The sequence below is a fragment of the Candoia aspera genome, chromosome 6, assembly GCF_035149785.1.
Source record: "Candoia aspera isolate rCanAsp1 chromosome 6, rCanAsp1.hap2, whole genome shotgun sequence".
NCBI lineage: Eukaryota > Metazoa > Chordata > Lepidosauria > Squamata > Boidae > Candoia > Candoia aspera.
In genome coordinates, this window is record NC_086158.1 from 43,533,981 (window position 1) to 43,548,728 (window position 14,748).

Here is a 14,748-nt window from a genome sequence, read left to right on the forward strand (position 1 = left end):
CAATGTTCTCAAAGAATTAGCTAAAAGGTAAAAAGCTCACCCATTCTTATTGTCCACTCAGTTTAGCCAACGCTGCAAGAAATGATTGCCCATTTGTCAAAGGTTTAGGTCTTATGGGGGCAGCCAGTAATCCACTGAGATTTGAAGGATGAAACTTACTCTTTCTTAGTTGTTTGAATAAATATTAACAGAGAGAGACTCACTGCCTCCTAATGAAGTCAGGAGTTCTGAAGAATATGGATTCCTCTTCAGCTTTTTAGGTGAATAAGCACTGATTCAACAAAGAAACAGCAGAGAGTATGTAGGACAGCAAAACTGGAAGGCTATACATATTCCAGTTTTAACCTATTGGAGAGCAGGCTTTTTTTTTTCCAGATGGATTCTTCTACTGGACTCCAAAAGGGCTATGTTGTTTACAATTGCAATGACTCTGCTGTACGCAGGTCAGAGCCTTGGTGCAGTGAGTCTCTGGAGTCCAGGTGATTCAGTGAGAGAAGCTGTATGGTAGCCTGGCAGCATACTGCATTGACAGGGTGGAGAAGATGCCTGCCTTGGCATACAGAAGAGCTTATTTTATCCACAGACTACACTGATGACTGGAGCAGAATATTAAGTGGCAGTTTTTAGTGTTATGCCGTCTGCTTACAATAATACAGAGAGAGAGGGATCTACGTAGTATATCTCACATTGGAATAAGGAATGGGCCTGGTCATTTATGACAAATGATGCTATTAATACAGAGTAAGATGAACCTCTGTCCCAAACAAGGAAAAAATACTGCTACTTCTTAGGGGGCTTCTTCCCTCTTTTTTGGTGAGAGGGGAAATAATGGATTTTAAGTGGGCATCAAAGTAACTTTTCTCGGGAGGAACAAAATCATTTTTTAGCTAACTTAGAAACATTTCGAATCACTGAATTGTGTAGATAAATGTTAAATATAATATTTTCTTTGTGGTGTGGAGGAGTAAAAATCCCCATGGATTTGTGTTACTTATCAACCAGGTTATTTAAATTATATTCTGCTATGCTTGGTTTTTGAGGATGCAATTCTACATTCCCATTTCTACTTTGGAGTAAAGATGTGAGGCTTCCTCATCTGTATAAAATATTGTGGTTGTTGATAATGATTAGGGGAGTGGAATGGTAATAATATAATATAATATAATATAATATAATATAATATAATATAATATAATATAATATAATATATATAATATATTATAGTGATTATTTTTTTGTGAGCCAATTGCAATGAATTTCATTTTAATGTGCACCTTGGTGTATAGTGGAATGACAATAAAAGATTATTCTATTCTATTATTCTATTCTATTCTATTCTATTCTATTCTATTCTATTCTATTCTATTGCTGCAGGTTTGACAAAATTAACAAGACTCGGTTTAAATAAAATTTATCAGATCTTGCCTTGCTTGATTTTCTCTCTTGAAACCTGTTTTTTGCCCTTTCAGACTTACTGTAACTTGATGTCCAACAGACATCTGAAGGAGGCACCCGGATTCTAGAGTCCTTGTAGATGGACATTGTCTCATTCCCCCTGCTTTGCTTTCTTAGTACCCATAATTTTCAATCCCTGTGGGAAAAGAAGTAAGGCTATTCACTTAGGTATCTACTTACCTTCAAAACGTTCTGCTTGAACTTCTTTACTATTCCTTACTTTCTTTCTGTTTCGAAGTCTGATAGAACGATAATATATGGAATTTCTTCGGATAGGAATATAATGTGTCTCTGGTTCTTTCTCAGTTATATTGTCAGATGCCTCAGAATCATCATCAGAGATCAAGTCCAGGCTTGATACAGCCTGTGGAGGACTACCCTTCTGGATACCATGGGCTGATCTCCCACAGCATTGTTGTACCTCTTCCAATTTTTCTGTCTCCATAGCAACTAATTGTATTGTTTAATAACACAGAAGCAGATGAGGAAACTTTGTAAATTCCATCAGACCTCCCTGCTTTAGAATTAAAAAAGAGAGTAAAATGTATTTTTGCATGAAGAATAAATTGTTCCTTGATAACAATTTAGAAATGGATACTCTTCTTGACTATTTATTATTCCATACCTCTTTAAGATCATTAATAATTTGAAACATTAATTGAAAGTAGAATCACTCATAATGCTTTCAAAATATTGATCTGGATATGATTCACGATTGTCTTGATCCCATAATCTGCACTGCTATGAACTGCATTTTCATGGAAAAGTTGTTTATTAAAACCAAAATTTAACTTACAGTTCAACAGAATTTACCTTTTTAATGGAAACCATTACAACTAATGTTTTACAATATTCAAACACAAGGTCCTTGAAGAAACACATTTCTGCTCTAGTTGGACTATCTTCAACAAAAACAGAAATAGCACAAAAATAAGCTAAACAGAGGTTAGAAACAGGTAGAAACAATTTCGGTAGCCAAATTTAAAATCCTAAACCAAATAGTTCCCAGCTTTCATATATTATGCCATATGCCTCTCTTTTTTAAGCAAGGTTATATGGTATATAATACACTTGTACAGTAAGTTGGCCTGAGTGATAGGGAAGTCTGTTTTGACTAGAGTTACCAGACATCTGGCAAAAGGAGGACATGTCCTCCTTTTTGTCCTCATGTCCTCCATCTGGTAGGCATAGCCTTAAAATCAAATATTGTCCAGCTTTTTGAGTATCTCTTCCTGAACAGCTCTTCTCCACAGTGCAGCAGTTCTCTAATAAGTGCTAAAGCAAGTTAACAAGGTCCGCTCTGTGACCTTAATTGTTTTGTACCCTCTCTTCTGCCAGTTTGTGTTGCTGCCTGAAATTGATAAGACCTTAATTAATTAATTAAACAATTAATGAGTCCTTCTTTCCAATTGTCTGTGTCCTCCTTTGCCTGTTCAGATATCTGGTAACCCTACCTTTGACTGAGTTTTGCTGTTAGTGTTTGAACCTGGGTGTAACCCAAAGTAAACACAAATGCCAGCTTTCTTCTAGTAAAACAAAATTATTAATAGCAATAATTATCACAAATATATTCCCTAACAAAACAGTATCCCCTCAAATTAGATTTACTTCTGGTCACAGACTTCAGCTTAGATAAACATGGTTGAAGAAATGAGTTGAAGTGTGAAAAATAGTAAGGAAAAAGATACATTCAGTCTGCTAGCACTCCTCTGGAAATCCTCCCTTCATGTTTTACTATTCCTAATTGATAACTATTTCTCTGGTATCCCCAAGCCTGCTAAAAAACCAAGTTTTCTGGGATTTCCTAAATGCCAGTAGGGTTGGGGCTAATCTCATCTTGGGGGGAATGATGGGCACTCGGTGGGATGCTTGGGGGCACTTTGAGTTCTCTTTTCATTATACTTTAACTTGTACTAGGCAGTTTTTCGAATAAAGGCAATGTTCAAACAGATTGTCATCTATAAAGTAAAATACTTACATTACAGTTTATTCAATTTTTCCTGTTTTTCCTTTATTTCCTCCTAACCTTTTATCCTGTGCCCCCTTATTAGGGCATTTTATGGATATTTAATTTACAAATAAATATTCTTTTATTCCAATGAGGAGTAGTCAGAAACCTTATCTTTGGGTGGCCCTTTTTCACCATTTACTGATAAGACTACTAAGGAATAAGTCAAACCTGCCAACATTTCAAACTAGGCACAGGCTTATGGTTATTTCATTATGCTTTCCTGCATAGCATATTTGTTTTGTCCTTCCCTCCCCCAAGATACACATTTCCTCCCTGAAGCCCTAAAGAAATAGTATTTATACATTCAGAAAAATATAATACAGTAAGACAACGGGCTAGAAACCAGGAGACTGAGAGTTCTAGTCCCGCCTTAGGGCGACATAAAAGCCGGCTGGGCCAGTCACTCTCTCTTAGCCCTCTCACCTCACATGGTTGTTGCTGTGGGGAAAATAGAAGGAGGAAGGTGTATTTGGTATGTTCGCCACCTTGAGTTATTTATAAAAATAATAAAGGTGAGATAGAAAATAAATAAGACATATCAATTAGGTGCGCCATTCCTCTGCACTTCAGCTCCATATACCTCTCCATGCAAGAGCCTCAAAAAGAGCTACTTTTTGCATGCCTGTTCATGATCCAGGACCTTTCCCAACTAGCACATAATCACAGCATGAACACGCCCCAGAAACGTCTTTTTTCCTGCCTTCCACGAATCCCCAGCAAATATCTCAGGCAGCCTTAAATCATCCATAGCTAGTCTGTTCTTAAAATAATGCTTTCCCCCTAAATACACAGCAGTTTTACCATGTGTACAATGTGATGTGTTTCACCAATCATTTGCAGGCAGTACACTATGCTGGTATACTTTATGCCAGTTGAAGGACTAGTGGATAAGAAGAGCCCAGTATATGACTTAATCTCAGGTAAACCTATATAACAATGCAGATACTTAAACAAGAAAATAACCATTCAAAGAACACAGCAGCAGATTACCACAACTCATTCCTTCCTTTTTTCTAGCCAATATAAAACTTCATATATAAAATGTTTGGCTACAATGCAATCCTATCAATGCCTACTCAGATGTGAGTCCACTTGAGTTCAGGGAGGCTTTTGCTCAAGTAAGATGGTACTAGAACTGCAGTCCTCTTAAACTGAATGAAACAAAACAAATAGAATCGGACAACTTTGCACAGCTTCTGAAAAAAAGATAAAGTATCCTTCCTCTCCACTTCCCTTCTTTCTCAATATCATGCTCTACCAAAGATAACTTGGCTTGCTCACAAATCTCTTCATTATTTTCCTAGCTCAAGCAAATAAGAAACTTCTGAGATCCTGGATGTTGCAGTCCAAAATTACAGATGGGAGACAAGTAGCTAAGGTTATTAATCCTCTGTTTTTATTGTAATCTGGTTCCCTTTGACTTTAACTGGCTACCCAACAATCCATGTCCCAAAAGAAGAAAAATAAACCCTCCATTGATAAAATGGATGTCAAGTGAGCATATCCAGAAGAAGCCACTTAGAGGGGGAATAAAATAAAAACAAATAGAACCTGGGAGCAACAACATTAAGCAGTTCAAAGTAAATTTACTGATTTTTTTTTTAATCTGAAGCAGGGTTTTGCTGAAGGATCAGCCTTTGAAAGGTATGGCAGCTTCAGAAAATCCATGATAGTTGATAGGTATGACAAATGCAGGTCTCATAGCAAATTGCACAAGGAATAAGCAATTGGAGAGTGCAACAGTGTTAAGTTGCTAAAAGCATTTGTGGCATTCTGACAATATGTCTCACTTTAAGCAAATAAATTCCATGTCAAAACTGTTTGATCCCTGGAATAGCTAAGTTAGATAGAATCTAAGTTAGATAGACAGGAACACCAGAGAAGGGCATTGTCAAGCACTTTAATTCAGAGTCTACTCAAGGTCTACATAATTGAAGGGGAGATTTTTGAGGAGAAATATATAATGCAGAAATAATGCAGAATATATAGGAGATATGACTGAAAGGTGCTTGCTTAATACAATACAATACAATTCCTCAAGTATGATAGAAACAGAGCATATCTGAAAATAAATGGAATGCTTACTGAATGATTCACAGTTTTGTGGGGAGAAAGATAAGGATGTATTAATGTGTTTATGGATAAATGAATAAGGAATCTTCGTAGTGATGTTGCAGGTGTGTTAGATATAGTTGTAAATGTATGTGTGCTTTTGCAGGCAGATGATGATGTGACTGGGAAAAACCTGAATGATTTGCCACAAAGGTAGATAGATAGAATGATGCAATGAGACATATGGATCTGCAAATTAATGTGTGAAATACCAAGGTAGTTGTGTTCACAAGAAAAATGAAACAAAAATTGCAAGTTGTACTGTGTATAAATAGCCAAATATTAGATGAATTTGTGTTCATCCTGATAAAATATTTACTGGGATGGGGAAAATTGATGTATTGTAGACATTTTCAGATGTCCAAAGGTTAATAGAAAGTTAGTTTATAGCATGTGATCTGTCTCAAGGAATGAGTGTTTGTCAAAAGAAATAAAAACTGCTATATATAAGCTTGTGCTTCTGCCCACTTTGTTACATGGAAGTGAGAGTTGGGTATGTTAAGAGAAACTGAATGCAGAATGGATTGTTTAAAAAGTGTGTGTGATAAAACAAGAAGAGATAGGATCAAGAATGAATGGGCACTGAATGAATGTGGAGTGAATACAAGAGTGTTAAGCAGTATGAAATAAGACATTGGGGTAATTTGCATAGTGAAAATGCATTACAAAACTGATATAGGAAGGAAGAGGGAAAGAGTTCAGAGAAGGGGAAGATGATGTTTGTATTTATGTATGTAGGAACACTGTTATGTCTAAGCTGTAGGTTGATCTGGAATATATTAAAGCCAAGACTATATTAATAAATTAATAAAAACATATATGGCATGTACAATAGACAGCCAGTTTGATGTAGTGATTAATGCATCAGGCTAGAGACCAGGAGACTGTGAGTTCTAGTCCTGCCCTAGGCACAAAGCCAGCTGGGTGACCTTGGGCCAGTCACTTTCTCTCAGCCCTAGGAAGGAGGCAATGGCAAACCACTTCTGAAAAACCTTGCCAAGAAAACTGCAGGGACTTGTTCAGGCAGTCTCCAAAAATTGGACATGATTGAATGGATTTTAAAAAAAAAGGCATATACAGATAATAATTGGTCCTCCCTTCCAGGTTCAGTGAAAAATTCTTACAAAGCTTTAGTGAAACAGGAAAAAAAAAAAACCCCAGAGAAGCCCAGAACCATAACTGCAATGTTTAATTCAAACCACTAATACTTTTTAAAAAAAAATTATCATTAAAAGAGTGAACTAGAAAAGTAAGAAGTCTAGACTGAATAGTGAAAATACAATGAAAAAACCCTATATATGGTTAAATTAACTAAACGTAATTTCCAAAACAAAAACACTTAAAAAATCCATATCTATATCAAATCAATTCAATCTTTGAGCTTATCATTAAATCTGAACCATATAGCAACAAAGTACATCTTCCCATTTTTAGAGCACAAAAAGTTTTTAAATGGTAACGAGCTCATATCCAGGATCCATTCCTTGAAATCAGGAGAGTGACTTTCTTTCCAGTTACACAGAAACATTTCTTTACTATTCCCCAAGTTTGATAGTGCAACAGCTTTTCATAAGATGACAAATTGCATATCCTAGGAACATAATTCAACATCACATTGAGATCCTTAAATACAATATATGTTCCCAATATTATATTAACATGTTAATTTGAAACTAAAACAAAATTGTAACAGAACAAGACCTAATCATATGAGTTAAAAAGCCTTCAAATTTCTTACATCACCATTATTGGAAGTCTAATGTCCATTCCTTTTTAAACATTTTTTGAGGGGCCCAATAGATCTGAAACAATATATTATGATTAATTAGTTTCATGTTTAAATAGTAGGTGTAGTTAATGTTCTTTAATAACTGGACTCATTGACTTTCAAGCCACAAAAATCTAAGAAATCTCCTATCTTTGCATGCAGAACAGCTATGTATAAATTATTGAGAAGAATGTTCTGAAACTACTGTATTACTGATGATAATTCCATCAACCAAAACTAGACAGTGCTCCAGAGTGACTCCTTATCTTTTCTGTGCTGGCAATGCTGGCTGCCAACCAACAAGACAGCAAGTTGGATGCCTGCCACAGTCCAGTGATATGTAAGCTCAAGTTGAACTTTAAGAAGAAAAGAATCCTTTTTACTAATATCTTAAGTTGGTAACTGTAAATGTAGTCAACAGGCTTGGCACAGGTCAAAACCAGGAATCCAGTAAAGTGAGGTGGAATAAACATGTAAATATGACAGAGCTGAGGCTTGAAAAGTTGTTCAAGAGTCTGCTCCCAGGGAGTGAGGCCAATAAATCAGCCATGCTGAGTCTCCACCCCATACTTAACTGAGGCAGTTTATTCTTCAACATTGGCTCTTCTGCAGGCTTGCTTTTTGGCAAGTCTCTCAGATCTACAAAGTTCTCTCTCTTATTGAATCTTTATCACATCCCTCTGCTTAGGATTGGGTGGCTGAATGTTACACTCTGAGTGGCCGTCAGTGGGGGCAGGCAAGGCACCCTGGGGACTTGTTGGAACTGCCTCAACCAGAGTGGAATCATTGACTGTACCACTACTGGAATTGCTCACACCAAGACTATTGTCCCTAGCTGCCCCTGGCTAATTCTTCTCGATTCTCCCCATCAGACGACAAGTCCAACAGGGCCATAACACTATCTCCCCCTTCAGAAATGACTAATTAAACTTACAGTTGCTAAGTTGTTGGAAGTAAATATTGACTAGTGGTTCCCATATTGTTAACCTTATTTTTACTGAAAATTCCCAGAGACTGGAGGTGCCATATAGTGGATAACTGATCCAGTAAGTTATTGGCTGATTAGTTTGCTGAGTGTGATTAGCGAACAGTTCATACAACACCTCCACAGGAAACTGTTGGATTGAACAGGATGGCAGAATAACTTGTGGAGCAACAAGCAGGTTTTGGGAAGGAAGATTTTAGAGTGTTATTCTACATCATTTGGCAGAGATGTATATTACCTTTTCACAGATTCATTTATATGGCTCCTATGAACTGAAATCATAATTTGACTAGTGCCCCAGAGATAGATTCTGGTAGAAGCTGAAACATCTTTCCATTGATTGAGGCTGCTATTGTTAAGTGAGATGCTACTTGATGCAAGTTAGATGTTACAGCCAAGATAGTTTGTCAGTTTATATCCCCATCCAGAAAAACGTTAAGCATCAGTGTATTCTGGCTCCCATTCTATTTATAATCTATGTTGCCTCCATGGCACTAGCAGGGAATAAAATGGAGTTTCATCCTCCAAAACCAGCTTCAAACCAATAGCAGTGCATCTGTGTACTGATGCAATTGCTGCCTTCTCAACAACTCAAGCTGAACCTCTCACTGTTTAGCAAAAATCTATTATATCCCATTAACTGAATGCAGTAGTTCAATTACTCCAGCCCAAGATTACTGACTTTTCAAGTTGCTGCATCATACATTTCTAGTTGGTCCCACAGATAATAAATACTTATTTATTATGACAACAAAATGATGAAATGTGCATCACCTGCCTTTTTGTACTTGCGCTGCAATGTAACACGGGTATGCATAAGGGACAGAGTTTGTGTCACAGCATTGTAACACACTTGCCCCCTTGCTATCTACAGGTCCGTTAGAACTTGTAGATTCTTTTCACAGACATAGTCTCCAAGGTAAATCTCCCCAAACTTACAATTTATTGGATTTTTCCTATTCATACGAAGATCCTTATTCTTGTCACAGACCTCATCCTGTTGGGTTTGGCCCAATGTTCAAGCCTGTTAAGGTAATTTTGAATTGTGATTTTTGTCCTCTAAGGTATTCCCCTAGCTTGCTGTCATCTGCAAATCTGATAAACATCCCTACATTCCTTCCATTCCATAAATTATTTATAAATATGTTAAATAGCACAGGTCAAGGATCGAGCCCTGGGGGGTCCCTTCTCAACACTTTGCTCCAAGCTGATGCAGAATCATGTTTAAGCTCCTTTTGGTTACAGATGTTTAATTAGTTGCAAATGCTCTGAACTGCAATACCATTTAGCCTACACTTATCCATCATGTCAATAAGGTTGTCATAACATAATTTGTCATACACTTTAGTGAGATCAAAGTACAATACATCTTCAGTATACCTTGATCTACTAATCACTCTGACATAAAAAGACATAAGGGTTTGTTCTTGACTATCCTATGCTGGTTCCTGGTAATAGCAGTGTTCTTTTCTAAAAGCTTATAGCAAATCATAACAAATTAAAAAATACACAAAATTTAGATAACCTATATGCAAGCTATTTTAATATACTATATTATTTATGATGTTATATTTTACCCATTTTTCTGCTGCATGCCTTTTTGTACTCATACTTTGATCAGTTAATTAACTCTCATAATTTGGAGAAGGGCAAATGCTGAAAGACAGTGTTCTGGTTCACATGTTAATTTAGGAAGTATGAATTTGGTTGGTTTGAATTAAAATAAGAAACAAAGTTGTCCCCCTCTCTTCTCATGTCCCCATCTCTTTTCAGTCCAATAGTTCAATAAATATAGTATTATTTTCTAAAAGAGACAGGCCATATGTATATCTCTAAATTTAACAAGTGTCTGTCATTATTTTAATTATATTTCTCTTTATCCTTACTCCTCAAGCTATACCTGTGCATATTTTTTCATCAACTTATTCTGACAGGAGTTCAGGAACTGTCTACAAGAATTCAAAGTATGAATTGTTATGTTACCTATCATCCTGTCCACACCCTGATGACAGAAAAAAAAACCACAGCTAGGTTTTCAGTTAATAAAACATGTACTAGCAATTCCATGCTTCTTCCTCTTACTTACAATAAGGAACTAATTGCTCAGTGCTGTTAGCTTAAAACTGCCCATCTAATTTCTGTTTTTTGTTCTTTTCAAATGTTCTGCTAGCATTCAAGGCTGCCATGTTCATACTTGGATGGGTGTATACACAATTACCAATCTCACAGCAAATATCAATGAGCAACCTCAAGTTCCTGCAGGTAAACACATGGGGCAATTATAATTACATCCACAATATACAGTAAGGCTGCCAGATGGGGGCTGTAGAAATCTGGGAAACCACTAGAAGGCAACGAAGAGATACCGAAAACACTATTTGCTGCTATCTAGTGCTAGACCGATACGTAGGACCTGTAATATAAGAATCCAGTCCATAATTTTAAAAAGTATTTTACTTCTTTGGGACTTCGCAGCTTTTTGCAGTGTAGTTTGCAATACTATGATACTGAATAATCTAGAATGATATAATCATCAGAACTCCAAGTTCAAATTTAGTTCCACCATGATACTCGTTCAGTAATCTTGAACAAGTGACATTAACTCTTTGGAGGAATTATGAGATTAGCAATGTGATTGATTAAAAAGTCAATTAACAATTCATAACAGAAATAAATTTTATATGGACTTTCTACTGAATCTGGTAAATCTGATATCATCTGATCTTGACATACCACCAACTTCATGTACTGAGCTTAGTCCCCACAGTAGTGAGGACTAAGTCCATTCTACCATTCTCAAGATATCCTTTAGGGCGGGGTTTCTCAACCAGGGTTCTGTGGAACCCTAGGGTTCTGCGAGAGGTCACTAGGGGTTCCCTGGGAGATCATGATTTATTTAAAAAATTATTTCAAATTCAGGCAACTTCACATTTAAGAGGTACATTTCATTCTTTTGTTTAAGAACACCCCAAGAACTTCAGAGAATCAATCCAGCCAAACTTCAGTTCTTTATTTGCTTACACCATACAGACAGAATCTTGCCAGACTAAAGCTACTCTACCTAACCTAAGGGAAAATAACCTGGGAAGGCTCTAGGGCGGGTGTATTCTGAACCTCTTAGTTTTCCCACATTCCATTTTTGGACTGTGTCTCCTTTTATCTTGTCTTCCTCCTTGGAATGTGCTCTGTCTTTCCTGAGAACTACCAGAATTACTGAAACCCACCACGCTGTTACAGGCCTATACGTGAAACAAATATAATAATTTTGTAACTTCTAGCCTATATTTGAGCCTGAATGTGCAGGGGTTCCCTGAGGCCTGAAAAATATTTCAAGGGTTCCTCCAGGGTCAAAAGGTTGAGAAAAGCTGCTGTAGGGCAAATGCAGACCCATGACATTATTGTGGCATGATAGTGGGGCTCAAGGAGATTCTAGGCCAGTCATCCCAGTTTGAGTACCCACAAGATATATAGCCTTAACTCTCAAAATTCCTCAGCCATCATGGCCATGATTGAGAATTTGGGGATTTGACATCTGCAGCTAAGTTTGGGGAAGACTTGTCTAGTGCATCTTGGCTCCTGTATGCATTTTATTTTCTGTAGAAGTTTTCTCCTCTCATCCTATAAAATGAGTCATCCTTAAAATCTGACAGATTTTTAAGCAATCATTTTAGGTGAGACTACAGTATTTATTTCTAAACTACTATAAACACCTGATTGGCAATACTATAAAGATTTGGCAATGTCAGAGAAAGAAATGTGGTTTATTATTCCAAACTAGGAAAAGGGCACTCCTGCAGGCTATGAAGTAAAAGGAAGGCTTCTTTGCCTGTCCAGTCAGCACGTGATATCTCAGGGACAACATATTGGACTCTGAGACTGTTGTACTTGAGGCTGGGGAGCCAGCCCCAGCATCCCAGTGCAAAATGTTGGGAACTAGATGGAATAAAATATATGTAAAACACTTTTCTTTCTTTTCCATCTGCTAAATTTGATGTATATGCTTCTGTTTGCCTCCATAGTCTCCAATACCTCCTGTATCACCCAGTCATAGGTCACAGATCTGTCAAAGCTTAGTCTATTACATAAATCAAATAAATATGCCAGTATATGTATCTGGTAACTGGAGCATAGTCTGGTGAAAACATCACGCTGCAGGAATTGTTAGTCTGATTGCCTCTATACCAAATAGCAGACTAGCATTTTTCCTAAAGTCAAAACCTATGGTGCTCAACCTCGGCATAAAAGGAAGTTCATAACTGAACTCTGTCTTGTTTTTAATTCATGTTTCTTCAGATCATTGGTAAAAGCAGTAAAAACCTATATTTAGAATACTATACAGGATACCTCTAAGAAACGCCTTTGTTTCTATTTTTAAGGGAAGGCAGGAAGGAAGGAAGGAAGGAAGGAAGGAAGGAAGGAAGGAAGGAAGGAAGGAAGGAAGGAAGGAAGGAAGGAAGGAAGGTCAGTCTTGATCCTTGAGATACTGAATTGTGGTGGGTACATTTTTCAACAGGAAGTCCTCAGAGAAAAAGTCAGAAGCTTATAATTCACCTGAAGCCAGAAGTTTACATAACAGCACTTCCTCAAGTGATCTTATAGCCCAGTCTGACTCATGTTATAAGAGACACAGCCTCTGTAACTAGGTTCTAAGCATTTAAAGTTTTAAAAGCTATAACTGGGTATAACATTGAATCTTTTGCTAGGTCTACTCTATGAAACTGAACATCAGTTCACATCACCAGGTAGCATAATAAAACTTTAACTGCACTATCAAGGGCCGGCTCATGTGGAAACCTTTTATTTATTTATTTATTATTATTTTATTGATTGAATTTTTATCACCGCCCATCTCCCCCCTTTTAATATATGCAAAAGCTCTCTTGTTTGAACAGCTATCCTATAAGCATGGAGACCAGAACCTTAGTGATGTCATTAGCACAACTTGGAGAGGGCAGTGCTGTTTGCTATTCAAAATGTTGGATTGCAGGATTGCTAGGGACATTGGAAACCATCTAGTCCAACCTTCTGCCCAGTAGAGAAATCCACTACTACAACATCTCTGAGAAAGGGCCATCCAGCCTCTGTTTAAACACCTTCGGTGAAGGAGACTTCACCATCCTCTGAGGCAGTTTCTTCTACTATATCACCTGAACAGGTCTATTGTCCTGTGATGAACATCTATCAGTAGCATTGAACTGTGCTCACAAATATGAAGCATAGAAGAGGTAGGGCAGACAGAAAGAGATACAGGAGAGAGGTGAGAGAGAGAGAGGGACATTAATAAATGATGATAAATGAATTAGAAGATGCTGCAAACACAAAGAGATGTGTAAGACCACAGGCATTTGCAGAAGACCATGGTAGGGACAACTGATGACATGTGCATGATGACCTCATCATGCAAAGGCTGTGATTTGTGTATTTGCATCAGAGGTGAGACAAGTATATAATTGCAGCATTTGCATGATGTGCGTGTGTTGTCATGTTGACATTGTTACAATTTGTTATGAGTATCGCTATGCAAGATGGAAAAAGTATGGGTGAGAAACAGGAGAGAAAGATAGTTGGCAAATGTTACCTGCTTGTTTACATTTCTGCATGATAGCTTAATTGTGCCTCCTAAAAGCAAGTCTAAACATGTTCCTTTTAAAAGCATTCTAGCAAACATGAAGAAACAGAGTTGGCTGAGCTCCAAGGGAAAATGGATTATTTAAAATGCTCTGTCTGAATTTAGTTTATCAAGGGTATAATACATAGTTAATAGGATATTTATTTATATGGCCATCCATCTTATGTGCCACAACTTTGGGTGGCTCGCAACAAAAATAAAAAACAAAAAAAAACAGTAAAACCAGAACCTGGTGCCCCAAACAATGCTTTTCAATATATCAATATATATTAATCCCTGGGCTCTAGCCTCACCCTTTCCCAATGCTTGGCAGAAGAGCCAGTTTTTTCCAGCATTCCAGAAGGCTAAAAGGATGGAGGGTCTGCTGGATCACAGGAGGAAGGGTGTTCCATGGGGTATGGACTGCTACAGAAAAGGCACACTTCCTTGGTTCACTAGAAGGTGATATTTGAGGGAAGCGTCCTGGAGCAGGCCTACCCTATTCAGTCTGGTGGAACAGGCAGATACCCTCAGGGAGAGATGGTTCCACAAATAACCTGGCCCGATGCCATGCAGGGCTTTAAAGGTGATAGCCTGCATCCTGAATTGTAACTGGAAAGAAACTAAATGCCAGCGCAATTTGCGCAGCAGCTGTGTAATATGGGCAAACCAGGGGGTGCCCAATACTGCATGAGCTATTGCATTCTGGACCAGTTGTAATTTATGGGTGGTCTTCAAGGGCAGCCCCAGGTAGAGCATGTTGCATAGTCCAACTGGGAAGTGACCAAAGCATGAGTGACCATGAGCCA

At 37.5% G+C, this 14,748-nt stretch overlaps 1 protein-coding gene across 2 annotated transcripts in view; it reads right to left on the bottom strand.

Moving 5' to 3' along the window:
* Positions 1-14,748, bottom strand: part of NGEF (neuronal guanine nucleotide exchange factor) — a 68,883-nt gene that overhangs the window by 52,606 nt on the left and 1,529 nt on the right. Inside the window, exon 2 of one of the 2 annotated variants that reach the window (XM_063306892.1) lies at positions 1,636-1,969. In XM_063306892.1, coding sequence (XP_063162962.1) covers positions 1,636-1,900 — 265 coding nt within the window. In that variant the 5' untranslated portion in view covers positions 1,901-1,969. Of the gene's footprint in view, positions 1-1,635; positions 1,973-14,748 lie in introns of both variants that reach the window. The other variant, XM_063306891.1, reaches the window with a different exon arrangement.